At 42.7% G+C, this 20,280-nt stretch overlaps 1 protein-coding gene across 2 annotated transcripts in view; it reads right to left on the minus strand.

Annotated features, from left to right (window-relative positions):
* The window catches only part of Sh3rf1 (SH3 domain containing ring finger 1), a 188,926-nt gene that overhangs the window by 12,766 nt on the left and 155,880 nt on the right, over positions 1–20,280 (minus strand). For both annotated transcript variants that reach the window (XM_045153740.1, XM_045153739.1), the window contains 5 exons: positions 16,663–16,823; positions 15,343–15,513; positions 12,636–12,895; positions 10,136–10,494; positions 639–997 (listed from right to left, as the gene is read on the minus strand). In XM_045153740.1, coding sequence (XP_045009675.1) covers positions 639–997; positions 10,136–10,494; positions 12,636–12,895; positions 15,343–15,513; positions 16,663–16,823 — 1,310 coding nt within the window. The remainder of the gene's footprint in view (positions 1–638; positions 998–10,135; positions 10,495–12,635; positions 12,896–15,342; positions 15,514–16,662; positions 16,824–20,280) is intronic.

Below are 20,280 nucleotides of genomic sequence, written 5' to 3' on the forward strand. Positions count from 1 at the left end.
ATGCACGCAAGTGTCCCTAACCACTAAGCAATCTCTCCAGCCCTCTTCAATCATTCTCTACCTGATTTTTTGAGGCAGGATCTCTCCCTGAACCTAGAGTTCAGCTGTTTGGCTAGATTAAGCTGGCCAGCAAGCCCTAGTGATATTCTTGTCTCCACTTCTTTGCTGCTGGGATAACAGACAAATGCTGTCACACTGGCTTTGACACTGATGCTGGGGATTCCAAATCAAGTCTTCACGCGTGGGCAGCAAGCACTGAGCCATCTCCCCAGCCCAAGGAGTAAGCTCTTAGTAAAATAAGCAAAGATGCAAGAAAGGGAGTGCTTCCTAGCAACAGAGATGTTAATATGTACAAGTTGCCAGTGACTGACAAACCATCCGGATAGGACTCTGGAATGGTTGACTGGGAACAGCAGAGAAAAGAAGGGGTTGGTAACACTGGTAGGTAAGAAACATGAGAGAAAAAAAGACAAATAGAGTATGTTGTAGCAAGTGGAAAAACAAAACCTTAGCCTGAATGCCATGACAAATTTTGCTTAAGCATTCTAGGAGGCTGTAGAAGAAACCCTTTCATATCAGAAGAGTATTTGCAGCTTAAAGCTAGCTATTTACTTCTTAAGTTTTCTCAATGGACTTACCTTTCACAAACCACAGGTCTAGCCTCATTCATGACTGGGCCCAGGGAGGAGCAGGCCTGACGAGGCGGTGGAGCAATGGGTACAGCTGAGTCCAGGGAGCTCGTCTTCCGATGGAAAGCATCCTGGGCTAAGGACGCCCCTGCAGCCCCGGGGGCGACTGCACCATCCCCTTCTGTGGGGCAGGAGCCCGCCCGGCCGTGGCCGCCCCCTAGCGGCAGCTCAGGACCCACAGCTCCCTGCAGCGGCAACTCGCTCCCACCCAGCTCCACTTCCAGGGTGGGAGACGCTGGAGGGGACACTCGGGGTTTCCGCTTGGTGGAGGCGCCAGAAAGCAACTTCAGCAACCCCTTTTTCTCTTTCTAGAAAGAAGAAACATGGATGTTAGTTGGAGATGGATAGACAGGAGTACTGGTAGTAATATGTAAGGCAGTCCCATTTCTCTTTCTTTCTTTCTTTCTTTCTTTCTTTCTTTCTTTCTTTCTTTCTTTCTTTCTTTCTTTCTTTCTTTCTTTCTTTCTTTCTTTCTTTCTCCCTCCCTCCCTCCCTCCCTCCCTCCCTCCCTCTCTCTCTCTCTCTCTCTCTCTTTCTTTCTTTTTCTTTTGGTGGTGGTAGGGTCTCACTTTAGCCCAGGGTGTCCTGGAACACGCACACACACGCCCTCTCATGTCCCAGGCTGTCCTGTAACTCACTGTGATCCTCCTACCTCTGCTTCCCAAATGCTGGGATTAAAGATGTGTGCCACCATGCCATGCTCCATTTCACCTTTTGGTTGTAACTTTAAAAAGTACTGGTTGCTATTTAGTTATTCATTATCTGGTTAGGCTTTTATTTTTATTTTTGTATGGTGTTAACCTGACCTTTTGCTCCTGAAGAAAAATTTTTTTTCTACTTGCCTGCTTTTATTTATTTGGGACATATGCTTTATCATTACTATGTTCTACTAAAGTACTGAGATCAGCAGACTAAAAAGATATAAAAAAATTGTATTTTGGCTCATAAAAGTCAAGTGGATATAGTGTAATAAAATGGGGATTTCAGATTATGAATTTAATTTCTTGAAATTTTGTCTATCCTGTCTCTAATGATGGCAAGAGAGTTGGCTATACCTGAATTGAAAGCAAACATACCACTTTACATGAACACGTTTGAGACTTATGGTTCAGGGACCCAGGAGATAAAAAATACCTTGAGGAATTCTTCTTAGGTATATAAATTAGTTCAGATTTGGTAAAACTGCCTTGGGGAATGACTCTTAATTTATAATATAATTCCATTAAAGACAGAATGACAGGAAATAAAAGGGGAAAAAAAGAGCACAGAGCAAAGAGATCATCCTCAGCCATTCCTGGGAGATTACACCATGCCCCCATTTGTAAATGCTGCTGCAGGCAGTGATATCCCACAGCCAGAAAGGGGAAGAGGGCAGGAGCGAAGAAGACAGTAGTTAAGACTTCTCTGTGCCTGCTTGGCCTAGGCTACAGACTTAGAGGTCATGCTTCCTTTCTCCCCATCTCCTAGGCTGAAGAAGGTTCTTTAAAGAAGGTCAACCGGGATGCCATAGACCTCTCAAATCCAGGCAATGGTCAGTGAAGTAGCCTGGCTGAGATGTGGCCATATTTCTTGCAGGGAGGCAGCAGAATCAAAAACTGAGCTGGAAAGAGCACATCTAATAGCTTATACTTCTACAGAAGCAGTCCACTGAAACTTCCAGATATTCCTGTCCTGATATAAGAAAGCACAACCTAATCCCTGGGCCCCCTCCCCAGCCCTGAGCGTGGATTGGCTGAGAACATGAAGTTCATTGATAAAGTACAATCTCAGTAAGCCACAACTGAAGATGTTGCTTAAAGGCTCTGAAATGGACACTCAGAAGAATCTCAGACAACTGCGCTTAGGGAACAGCTTCTAAAATGACTGAGAAGAAAGATGACTTGTATCACTGAAAACGAGCAAACACATTAAATACTGCTCGCTTTAATGACTTTTAAGGGATGTGTTATCATCATCAACCTATGTTGCTACCCATGGAGTGGAGGCAGAGGATTAGCTATTATGGCAGGGTAGGGGTGCTAACACAGCAAAGATGTGACCCTAGTTCTAAGAAGCAGGGCTGTAAATGTCGTATTCTGGCATTTTCTCTGTTAGTAGAGCATGTGTCACTTGAGAAAGATCTGGGCATTCACCATCTAAGAGCACCACTGTATATTTCAAAATCCAGTTGCAGAAATGGTAACTATGAAAGGATTAAATACACACTTTTGGCAAAGCAACTTTTTTAAAAGCAATGTTAGCATATATGAAAATAGGGCATATATTTTTGTAGGAAACTTTATAACTCTTCTCCTGTGGGTTTTCTAAGAAATTATTCCTAGATGAAATGATAGTTTTGGAATCATTTATTTTCTCTGCAGATCTGATGATTTAAAACAGCAACACAAATTTACAAAGAAAAAGCCATCTGTGTCAAAATTATCAGCAAATAATCAGGGTCACTTTTATATGCAAACTGCTCTCTAACTGGGTATTCTGGTACATGCCTATACCACAGTTACATGGGAGACTGAGGTGGGGGCGGGGGGGAGGGGACTCAAGTTGGAGGACAACAAATTCAAGGCCAGTCTCGAAACCAAACAAAAAAGCAAGGGTAGAATTCAGCCCAGCAGTCACCTAGCATGCGAATGGCTCTAAATTAAATCCTCAGTAGCAGGAAAAAAAACAAAACAAACAAAAAAAAACAAAAACAAAAACAAAAACTTCTATCTACTTAGTCCCTGCTAGTTGCATTATAGAAGATGGATACAATATGAGACATATCAAATAGGCCCTCCTGCCCAAGCAAAAATGAATTTTATTTGAGCAACTCACAATTAACATTCTTCTCCTTGCAGGTATACGCAGAAATTAACGAGCAAAAAGTCATCTTCCTGGGCCCACGGGTCAATAATCCATATGTTAGTTTTCTTTAAAAATTCTTAAAAATATTTTTTACAAAAAAGAGAAAAAGAGGAGGGGCGGGGGAGAGAAAGAATGGGTGTGCCAGGGCCTCCAGCCATTGCAAACAAACTCCAGATGCATGTGCCACCTTGTGTATCTGGCTTACATGGGTCCCGGGGAATCGAACCTAGATCCTTGGGCTTCGCAGGCATGGCATGCATGTGGAGGTGAGAGCACAGCCCAAGGTGTCAGTCCTCACCTTCCACCCTGTCTACGAGGCATCGTCTCAGTTCACTGCTGCGTTTACCAAACTAGATGGTCATGAACTTTCAGGGGATTTTGTTTTTCCTCTCATCTGGCCACAGCATGTGCTGGGGTGACAGACATTCATGCTACTGCACCTGGCTAACTGTGGGTTGTGGAGACTCGAGCTACTCACACTTTTATAGCAAGCATTTTATCCACTGAACCATCTTCCCCGCCCTATATGTCAGTTTTCTAATACTCAGAGTCATTGTTCTTAGATAAGCCATCTCAAACATTTAATCAAGTGATGAATTACTGTCACCAATACTTTAAATATTTTTGGAGTGCCTAACATGAACCAGGTAATGTGCTATGCTCTCAGAATGTGACAGTAAGACAGCAAGTGGTTTGAATGATCTAACAGAGACACAAATATGGCTGTAAATAGGCCCTCTGCCCAAGAACAAATCAGGAGCAGGTGGACAGAATGACCAGGGTGCTGTCTGAGACACGGGCATGCGGGTCAGGAAATGTTTCTTTAAAGGAGGGCTTCGTGAGATGATTAAATACATAGGTTCAAGAATCTTGCTATAAGATATTCAGAGGATTTCCATATTTAGTCTTCACAGAAACTTGATGAGGAAGGAATTAATTACTTCCACTGCCTAAAGCTCTGTATGCTTGTCGAAAATAACCATGCTAAAGGGCTAAGTTAATCCTTTGTAGAGTAATAAGAGCAGGCAGTCAGCATCTCTCTCTAGTTTTCTCTTTTTCCTTCCCTCTCTCCCATCTTCCCATCAGTGCAGATCGCATGGGTTGCTCTCAGCTGAACTCTGCAAATCAGCACCGCTTAGGTCTGATCTGGATCCTGGCTCTCAGCAAGAATAACTGATCATTTAACAGGTCCTTAAGAAAGATGGTCTTGTTCTTGATAACAAAATAAGAACTTGGGGAAGGAAAGAAAGTCAGAACAAACAAAAGGATCAGTAAAGACTTTAGGACAAAGGGCTTAGGAAATGGCTTGTGGGTAATTGAGCTTGCCATGCAAGAGTGATGACCAGAGTTGATTCCCAGAACCCACGTGAGGGCCAGATCAGCAGTGAGAGTCTGTAATCCCAGCAGTTCTACATTCAGATGGGACATAGAGATAAGAGAATCCCAGAATTCTCAGGCCAGCTAACCTGGTGAACACAGCAGTGAACAACTAGACTCTACCTCAAATGAAGTGGAAGGTGAGGATCAGCACCTGGAAGTTATCCTCTGACCTCCACGTGTGCACTGTGGCACTGGTGTGCCCACATCCCACCCACTCCCCAACATTACACAAAGATTAAAAAAAAAAAAAAAAAGATTCTAGAAAAGAGTTTGGAAGAGAAGACACTAAGTATTTAAAAAGCAGGGGAACCCTCTGCATAAGAAAACAAGGTAACAGGAAAGCCCTTCAAATATTTGACTGGCAGAAGTCGTCCTGAGGTTGCCTCCCTTAGGGAGAGATTCATCACGAATTTGGGGTTGAGGACATTTGAGACATTGAATGTTGACTTTTGGTCCATTTTTATAAAAACAACCAGATAAAGCTGTTAAATTGTTGAATATGGAGAAATCACAGGCCTCACAGAATGAGGAACAATGACAGAAAGGCCAGGATTTCAAACAAGAAACAGCAGGGACGATATTTAAACACTGAGTCCCAGGCTGCTTTCAAGTAGAGTGCATATACCAAAGCTGGCTGGAGTTCTGGACTGAAAGAAACGTGTCTTCTAGATCACCCTGAGACTTTGTAGAAGACGACTTCCAAATAAAATATTAGCCAAAAGGAACATCCCACTTAAGGGGATGCAAATAGACCTACATGAACAACAAAAAGTTATACAGGGGCCCTGGGAGATGGCTCGGTAGGTAAAGGCACTTGCTGTACAAGTATGAGGACCTGAGTTCAGCCTCAGGAAACTATTTTGGGAGGGAAAAAGAGCCCGGTGTGGCCACACACACCTGTAATCCCAGGCCAGATGGTAGATGGGAGTGGACATAGGAGCATCTCTGGGGCTTGCTGGTCAGCCAGTCTAACCAAAAAGGGTGAGCTCCAGGCTGTGTGAGACTCTGTCTCAAGGAACCACAGTAGAATAGAGATGAAGGAGGATCCCAGCATTCTTCTCTGGCCTCTGCATGTGTGTGTACCCATACACATGTATTTCACATACACACACATGCATACACCACTCACAGCTCACATACTACACATACAGACAAGAAACAGTTAAACAATCTGCAGAACATAGTGGCAGCCCACTGTAGGCATCTGGGTATGGCTAGGAGAGGGCGGCAGAGAGTGCTATCACTTGGGGACATCCCTTGCACTGCACGAGGGTTCCAGTACACGGCTGGTGATGACTTCAAATGATAGGGGGAGACACAAAGGAGGAAGGCACTGTACTGTGAAATACCTGCTGGAAGTCTCGCAAAAGCAACAACGTCAAATGCACTCTTCTCTTGACTTGCCCATAGCGTCATCTCACAGACAGCAAAGCAAGTTGCATTTCTGAATCTAATTCTGATCCACTGAGGGTAAAAGGAGTGGCCACACGGGGGCTGTAGATATAAAAATACTCAGAACTTGGAAGAAAGCACCCAAAATGAAGCTGGTGCTAGAGCTTAAAAGAACTGATTTTTAAAAGTTCAAAGACAACATATGCATGACATGAATCTCAAAATGGAAGATACTTCAAGAGGAGTCAAAAGGAATGGGGGGCACTTAAAAACGAAATTCTATTCATACAATTGTAAATTATCCCTATGATGAGAATGCAGAGGCCTCTGAAGCACTAGTGTGATCCCCTCAGCAGCGGCCTAATGGCTCAGTGATTTTTTTCGATGTTTGTTTGTTTTGGTGTTTCGAGGTAGGGTCTCACTCTAACCAAGGCTGACCTGGAATTCACTATAGAGTCTCAGGGTAGCCTCGAACTCACGGCTATCCTTCTCCCTCTGCCTCCGAGTGCTGGGATTAAAGGCGTGTGCCACCACGCCCAGCTTGTTTGGTTTTTTGAGGTAGGGTTTCACCACCACGCCTGGCCAGCTAAGTGATTTTTAAAGGATATGTACAAAAAGATTGAGAAGGGTCCAGAACAAAGAAGGAAGCACGGCCTGTAGCATTCAATGAGGCTAAAGATGGGAATGAGCTTAAATTCGCCAAAATTCTAAAAACAAACAAAAAACATCTTTTTAGGTGCTATTTCAATGTTACGTTTGAAACAAAAAAGACACGGACTTGCTATCTGGGGTGGAGAGCAGCTCTCAGATGGGAGGAGGAAAGGGAAGAGAAATGTTCATGCTGGAAAGGAAAAACAAACTCTGACATGAAGGGATTAGGACTTAGAGATCACAGGGATTTCCTGATGGTGGAATTCACCTCAGAACACAGGGCATCAAGGCTGAAGTGCAACCACCTTTGAGAGTCGGGGAAGTCTGGAATCAGGGCCTGCTCAACAGGCAAAGGGGGTATGTACCGTGCCTGCTGTCTAAAGACGATGACAAGGTACTCGATAAGACCATCTGGAGAATTCTAGAACAGGAGCACATGAAAGGTTCACAAGCACTTAGAAAAGGCCATAAGGAAACTAGTGAGGAGACTCTTTCAGAAGATGTCTATAGCAATGATGCTGGGGCGGCTATGTGTACAGAAGACTGTAACAGGTGCCTAGATCCCAACATGGCACCTGGAAAGAGCTCCCACAGTGTCCTTGTAGGCACAATGAAGGACCATAGGCCAAACACCACTCTCGTAGTGAGGATTCGTGACTGTGTAATAGGTGATAATCACAGAATTACTGAGTTGGTACCAATCAGAAATCTCCACAGTGGGTTTGGAACATTAGTGAGGTAGACCTCAGAAGGGACACTTGAAGTCTGTGGCATGGGAAATAAGTGAAAACAAGAGGAAAATGCATAAGGGGAAAATTTTGCAAACAACCCAGGGAACTGGGCAGAAAGGAAATTTCTACAAGGCCCCTATAAATGAAGGAGGGTGCAGGGAGACATGGGTCTTGCAACCCCTGGGGCAGCCAAGCAGAGACACCAGGGGCATTTGTCAAGGATAGGGAATCAAAGTCATGTACTAATGGATGTCATAAAAAACTGAACTTGTTAAAAAAAAAAAAAAAAAAGCAGATCTTAAAATAAGGTGTTGCAGTGCCGCCTTCCATTTGGACACTAGGCAAGAGCCCTTTCCTGGCCTCTTCCAGCTTCTTGAAGCTACGCGCATCCCCTGGCTTACACCCCCTCTCACCTCACACCACTTCTGTTCCACCACATTCCCCTTTGCCCTGACCTTCCCGCCTCCCCTTCAAAAAGACCTCTGTAATCAACATTGGGCCCATGCACATGAGGACAAGCCCCTCATCTCAGGACTATCAGTTTAACCGCATCCTCAAAGTCTTCTCTGCTGGTAAGAAATAGTAAGGAAGGCTCCTAGAGTTGAAGCAGGTCTTTGGAGAACCATTATTCTGTGTACCACAGGTACATCTCAAGCCTTAGAGACTCAATGAATTCCATTACTGAGAACACTGGGAGGGCAGGAGCTATATAAATAGCCTCTGCTCTCCTCAGTGACCTAGGCCCAGCAGAAGCACTATGCCCAAGTCTTATAAGCGATAAAAATGATAATTTAAAGATATTAACAATGTTGGGCAGGTCCGCTTGAGTACAAGTTTAATATAGCTAATTATAAGCAGTAACAGATATCAATCTTTTTCAAAAACCCTTACGTTAAAAGTTAGATAGTAACTTTTTAGTAGACTGTAAAGTTTATTTCCTTATAAACTTCTATTTACAGGCTTCCCCAACATTTAAGTAGAGTGATACACATTTCCACGGAGCCAGGTGGCTAAGAGTGCATGATTATACAAGTACTTCACACAAGAAGCTCAGAGCTGTCCGGGAAACACATGCCATGTCCAGGAGACAGCCAGGACTGCAGAGTAATTTCTCAGACCTTCCCCTCATCTCTTCATGCTCACATGTAACCTGGACAAACACCTGTTCTGTTCTATTCTATTCTCTTCCCTACAAACACCTGTGAGGCCCAGCCAGAGATGAGTCTCTCAAACACATCTTTCCATTTGTATCTCTTTGAAACTGAGCCCCAAGTGAGAGATTCATGCTCACCTATATTTCAAGTTCTGCATCTCTAGGAATCTCACTGATTATGGTTCAGTGGACTACAGATAACTCCAAAATAACATCGTCTGAGCAATAGTCTTAAATCCCTCATCTTTTAAGATAAGTTTTTAATAAAAATGCCAACTAGCCAGTGAAAACTAGGAGGAAGACTCAAAACTCTGCTCAGAATAAGTGACTATTGAGTGCTCAGTGCTAAATCAGCCATCTCTGTCATGCCCACCAAGGCTCAGGGGACATTTTAGAATAGGGGGTAGAAAGAATGGGGGGAGGAGAGTACTATAGAATGCTGTCATGCAGACATGAAGAGGCCACTGCATTCACAAATTCATAGCAGCTGTAGTTACCTGCACAATATTGGGCCCACCAACATTCCCTCACATGTGGTAAAGGAGGGCGCAAAAAGACATCAAAGCAGAAGAGGGACTAAAGTAGAAGAAGGGAGTCGTTGACAACGGAATTGGGGGAAGGTGACAAGAGATGGTAATGGGAAGGGATTATCAAAAGACAATATATGCATGCATGAAAATTGTTAATAAAAAAGTTAAATTAAGCCACGTGTGGGGGCACATGCCTTTAATCCCCGCACTTGGGAGGCAGAGGTAGGAGGATTTCCATGAGTTCGAGGCCACCCTGAGACTACATAGTGAATTCCAGCTCAGTCTGAGTGAGCTAGAGTGAGACCCTACCTCGAAAAACCAAAAAAACAAAAAAAGGTAAATTAAAAAATCCAACCTTCCTCCCACAAATTGTCTACTAGCAAGACTAGCTGGACAGGAAACATTGTGGACAGCAAAATAATGAAGGAATGAGTAACTGAAGGGGAAAGTGTGAGTAACTGAAGGAACTTCTTCTTTGAGGTTGTAAGCTGCAAGCAGAGGCATGACTAAGTCTTTATTCATGGTGCTCTCCCTAACATTTAGCAGGGGACCTGACAACTGGTGGGTGTTCAAATGCAGACATACACGAGCTAGGTAAGAAGCCAGGGTGGTGGCCAAGCTTCCTCCCCGTTATACTCCGGGCACCTGGCGCACTGACACGCACATGGTAGGCACCCAAAGGTGTGTGTGTGGGACAATGAGTCCTTTCATTCGCTGGACACCACAGGACACAGGGTAAGCAGAGGAGCAGAAAGGGCATCTTACTTTACTGTCTTTGTCTGGTCTGGTCGCCGAGCTGTTTCCACAAGCTGATGCGGCGCTGTCAGGAGACACGGGAAGTCCAGGGAGGAGGGTCACTGTCCGGCCACTGGGCTCGGGCTCCAGAGAGGCTGTGGCGCTCACGGAGGTGAGCGAAGTGGCTGCAGCACAGGCCAGAGGGGCGTTGGCTCGACTTATACTGACAGCAGCAACGTGGGCAACAGAGCCTGCCATTGGGGGCAGAGGTTGTGGAGAGGACATGGCATGATGGGACAGGCCCACAGACGTGGTTCCAAGGCAGGAGGCATTCTGTACCTGGATGGGTGTCACTGCTGCCGTGGGGCGTTCTTGGTTATGTGCTGCAACTGGTAGGTGACAGGAGGGAACACAGCAAGTCAACAGCCTACCAAATGCCACTTGCCAAGCCATGAGTCATTTCACTACATTAGACCATAATGGAAAGTTGCTACTGCCATTTATTACAATAAAGAATGGGCGTGGGGTGGTTTAAACACATTTAAATCTTAACTGAAATCATACATGATACTTTCCTCCAAGGTCAGCCCTCGAAACTGTTGAGCCTAGAAAGTCAACTCTAATCCCAAGGCTCCCCAGTGACAGAGAACTTTCTTTAGCAATGGACACACTGAGACCATTTCTGAGGGTTCTCATAAACCACATGGACCCAGAGTCCTTATTACTCATTCCCTTTTCCTTTTAACTAGTTTTCTTCTTTGTGTTCCTTCTGATAGAATTCACAGGTATCCAATGTACCCCACCACTGCTACCCAAGACTCTTGGTAGGTTTACAATGCCACAGACCTAAGAAAGCTATTTAAGGTTCCATTAGGTCTAAAATACACTTATGACTAAGTTCATCAGAAATAACCAACACACTGTTTAGCAGAGTCACACAGTAGCCACACAGCTGGGAACAGCGAGATTTAAGACCAGCATCTTGACCACAGAAGTCATATTTTCAAGTGCCACACTACTAACTTTTTTAAGGTCAGCCTAGTTTCTTTCAAGATCTTTTTTTTTTTAAAAAAATTTTATTTATTTATTTATTTAAGAGAGAGAGAGAGAGGCAGATAGAGAGAAAGAGAGAATGGGTGCACCACGGCATTTAACCACTACAAATGAATTCCAGATGCATGTGCCCCCTTGCTTATCTGACTTACGTGGGTTCTGGGGAATTGAACCAGAGTCCTTAGGCTTCGCCAGCAAACATCTTAACTGCTAAGCCATTTCACCAGCCCTCTTTCAAGATCTTTATGCCAGTTTTGAATTAATGTGCAGGACAGGCTAAGCCCAGATAAACAGATATAAAGTATCTGTTGTAATTTAGACATTGAAGTATTATTCAAATTAGAACTTAATCATTTTAACCTAAATCTAGCACATGCATTTCAAGGTTCTACTGCTGAGGATTTTGTTAGGAGCAGTTTAATGATACATTATACTAAATGTACTATGTAATCCACAGTGCATGAGAGAAACTTAAGCCATTTCACATGATCTTTGCTTGGCACATTATGTCACAAGAAAGCTGACAGTTCTTCCCAGCTCTGAAATCCTTGTGTCTCCAAACCTTGGAAGCAAATGCAATACCTTGTCACACAGCTATGAATGAGCTATGGCAAATCATAGCAACAAACCACATTGACCCAGAGTCCTTATTACTCATTCTTTTTTCCTTTTGACTATTTTTCTTCTTTGTGTTCCTTCTGATATAATTCACAGGTATCCAATGTACCCTCCCATTGCTACCCAAGACTCTTGGTAGCCTAAGTTTTCTCATTTTCCTATAGAAAATGGTCAGTTATTTGACAAATACTAAAGCATTGCTAGGAATTCACTTTATGAATTTATTTACTAAACACCTTGTATAAGGAATGAGTGCATAGGACCTTCCTTTAAATTTGTCTAAAAGTTCAATTAACAGGTTGAAATTAAAAATCTGTAGGACAAAATGTAGAAATCCCTTGTCCTTACATGTGGTAAGTACTAAAGGGATGCAAATGCATAATAAAAACATTATGTGCCTCAAAAAGACTCATGTGTTGATGTCTTGGTCCCATGCTGATGGCAGTCCTGAGGGGTGATTAGATCATGAGGGTGATGACTTCATCAGTGGGCCATTAGGTAGCTGGGTCTATTCAGAGGAAGTAGGTCACTGGAGGGTGTGTCTGTGAAGGGTGTATCTTTTCTTGGTCCCTCCCACCCTGTTACTCCATGAAGTAAGTCAGCTCTCCTATGATGCTGTGCTAAGTTCCCACAGGCCACAATGATGGGGTCAAGGATATGTTGTCTCTTTCAGGTATTTGTCACAGTGAAAAAAAACTAACAAAAAGGTATGCTAGTGACTAGGTCGTGCCATTTCCTCTTCCAAATGCTCTTCATTATTTGAGTATTAGGGTTACTTTCCTCAGCTCCTTTCATAAGCATTCCATCATTCAAAAGGTAAAGCTTTTCTCTCCAGTCTTCAGCCCCATTTCCCTCTCACCTGTCCTCACAGCATTGCGGGCCTGGTTAACTGTCATTTGTCCTGTCATGTGTAACAGGACCTTTGTCTGAGGACTTGTCTGGATGTGAGCTGCTGACACCACGGCCGTAGGGACGACGCCAGGACTCCCAGCCACGCCGTTTCCTTGGAGCTTCTGGACAGGCCCTCCTGCAGTAGAAGGGCTGACCATGGGCACGCCCCGATTTGTCTTGTCCACAGTAGATACAGGGACTTTAGCTTGGGAAGCATTTGTCCCCGCCCTGGCAAGACAAAAACAGACAGGAAACCCAAATCCATCAGCAAAATGGTAGACCAAACAATTAATGTAAGACAAATGATTCAGAGCATTAAAGATAGAACGCTCTTTTAAAAAATATTCTTCAAGGTTTGAAGAATAGCAAATTCTAAGAAATGATGGTCCTGAGGCTGAGAAAGGTCTTGAGATGGTTCTAAGTCACCAAACTACACGTCACACTCTGCGGAAGAATATTCTGGGTTCAGCTTTCCATTGCAAGGCCATGCACCTCCCGCTGGCTTTCAGAGCTGATTTCCCCAGCTGGACCCCAGAAGTAGGTGTGTTTGCTCTCAATGTCCGTATTCCCATTGCTTTGTTCCTCTGTTCTGACGCCTCCTTCCTCACCTCTAGTACACCACACAAATGCCTGCATACACGCTTACATGTGGACGCACACACTTACACACATTCTTGGAATGTCCCTTCTGGCTTCTGCTGACCCATCTTGATCTTTTAAGTTCCAGAATCCAGAACAAATGCAGTAATTTCAAGAAGCCTCACCTAAGGTTCATGTACCACCACACCTGTCTAGGTGCATGTTTTAAGAACAAATTCCACAGTAAACACTGATGGGCACCAAAAAAAGTTACCTCAAGCCAAGGACGGAGAAAATGGTTCGTCTATTCCTCTAGCATTTGCATAGTTACAGAGATACAGACAGCTCTTCAACATTTACTTATTGGTTGAATTTAAGTACGGAGTTCTTTCATGTCATACATCTTTTTTCAATATTCTAAATTCATTCAAATGGCAATTCTTACATAGCAATTTCCTACTAGGACGAATACTTCATTACAGCAGTCAGAGCAACCTTCTACCATGATGTTAAACAGAGCATTTGCTGTAAGCAAGCATTTCTCCAAAGTTAAATATGCAGAGTTTTAGTAATTTGTTTTTGAGGTCTGTAAAAATATTTTCCTTTATCAACTTCACTTTATCATTGCTTATTGTATTTCATTTTTTATACACACATAAATCCATATACATACACATATATACATACATACACACACACACTATATATATATATATGTATGTATGTATGTATATGTATGTGTGTGTGTATATATATATATATATATATATATATATATATATATATATATGTGTGTGTGTATATATATATAGTTCCAGGAAGATTCTGACTGCCATTTTCTGAAAGTGTTGGATCCTGAATACATATTTTAACATGTACAGAAAAGGTTTATATTGATTAAAATTTGCAAGTCAAATGAAAGCTAACATTCTGTCACCATCTGCAACAACAGTGATTTTCATTTGATTAGGCTGCTGGCCAACCTATAAATCAGGGCAACAGCTGACATACACGTCAGTTCATTAAGCCATTTGTTTAAAATCAGGAGGCCAGCAGACTGACTTAACATGGTTAAACCTGGATGGCTTAGCAAGGTTCCATTGGTCAAAATCTGGGGCTATCTCAGTGTTGATTCCATTACAGGTCACATCTTTCAGTTTTCAAGGTTACTTTTCAGTGACTAGAAGGTATGCTAACTTTAAACAAAATAAAGAATTTCATATATATGAAGTTACTATCATCTTATAGGGGGTTTTCTCAAACCCATTGACAACTTGGATCAGACTATTCCTTTTTCGGGGGTTGTCTGTATATCTGTATATTGCAGGATTTAGTGGCATCCTTGCCTTTCTGTTCATTAAATGCCAACAGCACACCACACACTTGGGAAATCAAAACCATGTTCATATGTTGTCACATGTCCTTGGGGAGCAAAAGTGTCTTCATTTAAAAGTAGATTTATGACATATATAAGGAAATTTTTTTATGAATGGATTATAGAAACTAATTGCAAGGATTCAAGGGTAATTACCAAGCTAATGAAATAAATACAGATTCAGCAGCTCAGGTTTTAGGATATCTTTTCTATGTGATTTCAGACAAGTCATTTAATATTTTTACCTAAATTTTTCCATCTACTAAATGCAGGAATAGTAACAACAATTACATTAGTGAGCTCAGGACTAAGAGTTAATATATGTAATATGCTTAGAAATATATCTTTTGGGTCTATAGCAGGCATTATATAAACATGTAAATATTAATAATACAGCTTTTGTTCATTTTAAATACTGAGCCTTTCATTTTCTAGTGGAAAAGTCCTGAAAATGGAACAGTTGGAACTTCTAAAAATTAAATAGGCTTACACCCTAGTACTTTCACTGATACCAAACTATTATTTCAACAAATACTCACATGAAAAGCAGACAAAAATATTAGTGTTAGAAGGAATTTTAGAAGCTACAGATATGGATTTTACAAGTTCTGGCTATGTAGTAGGCAATTATATGAGCAAGGATCTGAATAGGCTGCAAACCCTGGAGGAGAACAAAGCATTTCTGTCTGGGAGATAGTCAACCGCTCATTCAAAGCCATACCTTGTGACTGGTGCCACGTAATTTCCAGGGAAAACCCCAATCTTGCTGGTATGCATCGAGGTCCCTTTGAACCAGCCATCCTGACAACGCTCAAACACCAAAAACATCTCCCCTTTTCTCAGCTCCAGCTCATCGTCCTTGCGGGGAGTGTATGGATATATAGCAACATACCTAAAACAGAAAAACAAGCTTAGGCAAAGAGACAAACCTCATGACCTCAAAACTTGAACGGTTTGTAGGCTAAAGGTAAGATCCTTCAAGCTGTAAGTTGCATTCATTGGCAGGTCACACTGACAGAGTTTTGCTATCTGTGCTGCAAGTGTAGACAGAAGCTGCCCTGATTAAGAACACTGAGCTTGTCCCTCCCTGTGTGGAAGTGACCGTTCTATTGAGTGCTATATGTGTGGTGTGAAAGAATCAATTTCACTTCCAAGGGTGTCTACCTGGGTGCTACTGATTAGATGCCCACTGGGAAAAATGAACTCTTCAAATAGCACTTGTTAAACCTGAGAACTGGCCCCAAATGTGGACATATGGTATGAAATCCCTCTGGGAAACACACTATGTCACCCTCTATACACACTGAACCTTGAGGCTTCCACTACACCTATTTCTGTATGCTCAGCTCAGAAGCAGGTTGAATTTGGAGAAAGGCAAATGAAAAGAAAGTCTTGGGTCATAGAGAGCCCAGAACAGCTCTCCAGGGCAAGGTGATGTGTCTCTTTATACACAGAAACCAGGTAGACTCAGATTTACACAGTCCACGAACCACAGGTATTTTGTTGCATTCTGGCAAGGGTAAACTTCCTGAATACTTACTATCTGGGACTTACAGCTTTCTTACATGCTTACTGCAACTAGATCTGATGTGTGCAAAATCCCTTCCTGTTCCCTAATGTCCTGCTGCTAGGAATGAAAATAAGGAGAAAAAACAGGAGTTGTTAAAAAAAAAAAAGTCCCTTTACCTATAATGTCATAAAGAAGCAAACAGTATGGTTCCTTAAACTATAAAACTCCTTAACTCAAAAGGATAGCTACCTAGCAAGCTCATGTTAGGTTCATTTTGTTTCAGTGTTTTCCTAATTATATAGGAATCACACACACACATACACACACGCGCGCGCGCACACACACACACACACACACACACATATATTCTACATATATATGTAGAATACATAGAAGTTTCCAGAATACCAACCACTTGGTGAGCCATAAGCCTGTTACCAGTTCATATCAGAAATGGGTTTCTTTACCTCCACTGTTTGGGCTTAGTTTTAAACAAATACTTAAGCAGCAATAAAAGACATCCCCACTTACACACTGGGGCGAGTCTGAGGCCGTAAATGTGTGACCTGGTCAGTGGGTCCAACCACGGGCCTGGGTCCCATTCCAGCAGCAGCAGCAGTAGCTCCTGATGGTGTTGAGGCAAGGACAGTGGCAGCCAAGAGAGGAGGTGGGGGAAGAGGAGGATTCATAGTCTAGTATACAAAAAAGACAAAGGGAGGAACAACAAAAGTGTTTATTTACATCTTCTATGGAAGGTGTAAGGGAAAAGGAATCTATAGAAAAAGACTTTATTCTATAGCAGAACCAGTAGGGTACCTAAGATGAAAACCCCCTTTAAAAAAATTCAACTTAAAGCCACAGTAACCTTTTCATCAGACAGAAAAGTAATCAGCCTTGGGAGAAAGCAGAGAAATAAAATGACTATGTATAATTTTTAGATTAATAGCACTTTTAAAGTCCAGATTTGGACAAGAATCCAAATAAATGTGTTGCGGGGCCATTACAATATCATGCTTCTGGCCAGGATTATAATATGTAGTTGTTTTTGTCACCTGAAACTTAAATGCAACAAAAAACAATTTAGGTGCACTACATTTCAAATCATTCCTATGGAAAAAAAAATCCTTTTGACGTCTGATCTCCAAAAGCCCATACAATAGTGAACCACAGTCACCAGGTTATTGTTGGACATTTGCTAGTTCTTTTCTTAACTTGCCAGCTTTTGAAATTTAGGACTATCAGCATTGGTAATCTTTAACAAGTATGCCAGTGAAAAGTGGCTGATTCCTTTATGGGCACAGTTTAATGGGTTTCTGCCTACAGGGCTTCATGCCTTTGAAAATAAAAGGCACAACTGTTACCTTCTGATCTGTAAGCCCCAGAATTCCTTAGACTTTGTATAGTGCAACTCCTGGGAAACAAGGCATACGAAGACTGTCTGAGCCCTACCTTGTCCTCCACAAATCTTTAAACCACTAGAGGTAAAAATGAACTCAAAGGAATAGACGAAAGAATATACCTAGGAAGCAGAAATGGCTTCTAGACATCAGAGTATGAATAAGAAAAACCCAGTGATTTCTAAATGTAGCATGGAAGTCATTCTACTTCCACTCTTTAGATTAAAAAATTAAATCTCATTAATATTTACTTCATCTATCTATTAATGTATATAATCCCGGAAAATAGGAAAAAATTAAAATTTCTAGATATGTGTTACTACTGTGTCATACATATTTGGTTTGTTTTTTTCTGAGACAGAATCTCATGTACCTTAGGCACTATGTAGCCAAGGATGACCTTAAACTTCTGATCCTCCTGTTTTTGATTATTGAGTGATGAGAACCACCACACCTAGTTTATTACAGTCCTGGAGCTCAAATCCAGGGCTTTCTTAATGCTAGGCAAGCATTCTACCAACTGAGTTATAGCCCAGATCCACTTCAAATATATAATAATATGTGCTATAATTTTTGCTAAAGTAGTTTTTGATAAGGATTTTTTTTCCCTCATAGAACAGTTTGTAGAGAAGTCAAGGAGGTGCAGAGCTCCTTACAGAGTGCCAGCCTGACAAGGCACAGGGTGTTTCAAAAAGTCAAAACGTCATTAAGACACTTACAGTCCCCACACTAAACATGGCAGCAGTAAGATTTGTTCTCTCTGCAGAATTTGCATGTTCAGGGTCCATAGCTTTCAAACCCTATAAATAGGGAGTCAAGTTTGGATTTATCTCAGGGACAAAGTAGAGAGAAATACAATCAAAACAGTCAGCAAATGCAGCCCAGGGCATTCAAAGGTAATAGCACCAGCAGCCTGACAGGTGAGATGAACACTCTAATGGCACACAGGGCAGGACGTGGAGAACTGTGAAATCTCCACCAAACCGATCTCCATTTATATGTCTCTAAGCCCAACCTCAAGACAGAGTGGCTGCGCAAAGGCAGAAGACAAATGGCTTGTGTGCAGGGAGGAAATTAAAATGGTCTATTACACCATAGCCTGATAAAAAGCTGAACTAAACTGGCCCTAAGAAGAAAAGAGGCAGCCCCCAAAAATCTATACACCTGCAAAAAACCAAATGCCTGATTTTAACAAAACTTAAAGAAACGCCAGGCTATATCATGGCAAATATAATATCCAAATGCTTTGTGCACTCTATTTTTGCAAAGAGGAAGAGTGACTCATTGAAATATGAAAACAGGTATTCTCTTTTTGTGGATGAAGCAGGAGAGGTGGTTTTAACAATGCTGGGCAGATTCTGCCAGCCACTCAGCACTGAGTAAATTGAGACTGAGAAAGAAAGCCTGATGAAAATCACATTCTAGCTGGGGAGATGATTCAGTGGTTAAAGGCACTTGCTTGCAAAGCCTGCTGGCCAGGGTTCACCTCCTCAGTACCCTTGTAAAGCCAGATACACAAAGTGGTGCATGCATTTGGAGTTAGTCTGTACAGCAACTGGTACACCCATTTTCTCTCTCCCTCAAATAAATAAATGAAATATTTACAAAAATCAAATCAGATTATTTGATGTTGCCTGGGCCTGTGGGACTGGGAAAATGATGAGGTTCCCTGAGTCCTGTGCCGTGTGGTTTGGGAAGAAGTTCTGGGGCAGCGTGATATGGTGTTGTGAAAGTTCAAAGGTAACAACTGCATACTGTACCGCACACTGCTGGCTCGCTTGCAAAGCCTGAAATTTCTATATACCAAACCACAGCTTTGCATTCACCCGGAGCTGACCTGCAGACCTGCCTGGGGTACTATGTCTGGCCCCAAGGCAGAGGGACATTCTCCCCCGCAGAAACAAAACCACCCAAAGGTCCTCCAGGGACAAAGCTCATAGATAGTTCAGTACAATCAGGACTGGGCAAGGAGAGGCTGAGAGGACAGCCCAGCAGTTACAGGGGCTTGCCTGCAAAGCTGCTGAACCAGAGTTCAAATACCAAATCACCCATATATGCTAAAGGCAGAAAGTGGCACAATGCCTGGCACTGCTTTGCAACATGCTGCAAGAGGCCCTGATGTGTGTGTGTGTGTGTGCGCGCGCACACACACACACACACACACAAGTAAATAAATAAATAAAACCCAGGACTTAGGATTGGCCTGCTTGTGTGAATGTGTGCCCATGTGTATGGAGGCCATGGCACAGCCCTGGGGGACATTCTCAGGATACCACCCACCTCCTTTGGGACAGGGTCTCTCACTAGCTTAGAGCTCACCCATTACACACTAGTCTAGCTGGTTAGTGAGTCCCAGACATCCTCCTGCCCCTGTATCCCTCAATGTTGGGAATACCAACACGTGCTACCATGTTGAAATTTTACATGGGTACCAGGGTTCAAACTACTGACTAAGCCATCTTCCCAGTGCCCAAATGGCTACCTTTTATCATGTTCCGGTTCTATGCCCCTAACCCAGTGACCTTATGATTTGTAGGTCAGAAAATGGGACACACTCCAATACTGGCCCAGTCTCTTTGGACAGCCCTCATTTCCCCTTTTTCTAGAGTAAGCCCCATGGCAGGAGTGTCTTCTCTGTCAGTGGGCAGTGCTCCCGGACACTGACAGGCCACACGGACCGGGAGGTACTGTGAGGGAAAAGCTCCCCTGTGTGAGGGTGAAGTTCATTCTTGTGACATGCTCTCCTCCTCAT

The sequence above is a fragment of the Jaculus jaculus genome, chromosome 1 (assembly GCF_020740685.1).
Source record: "Jaculus jaculus isolate mJacJac1 chromosome 1, mJacJac1.mat.Y.cur, whole genome shotgun sequence".
Classification (NCBI taxonomy): Eukaryota; Metazoa; Chordata; class Mammalia; order Rodentia; family Dipodidae; genus Jaculus; species Jaculus jaculus.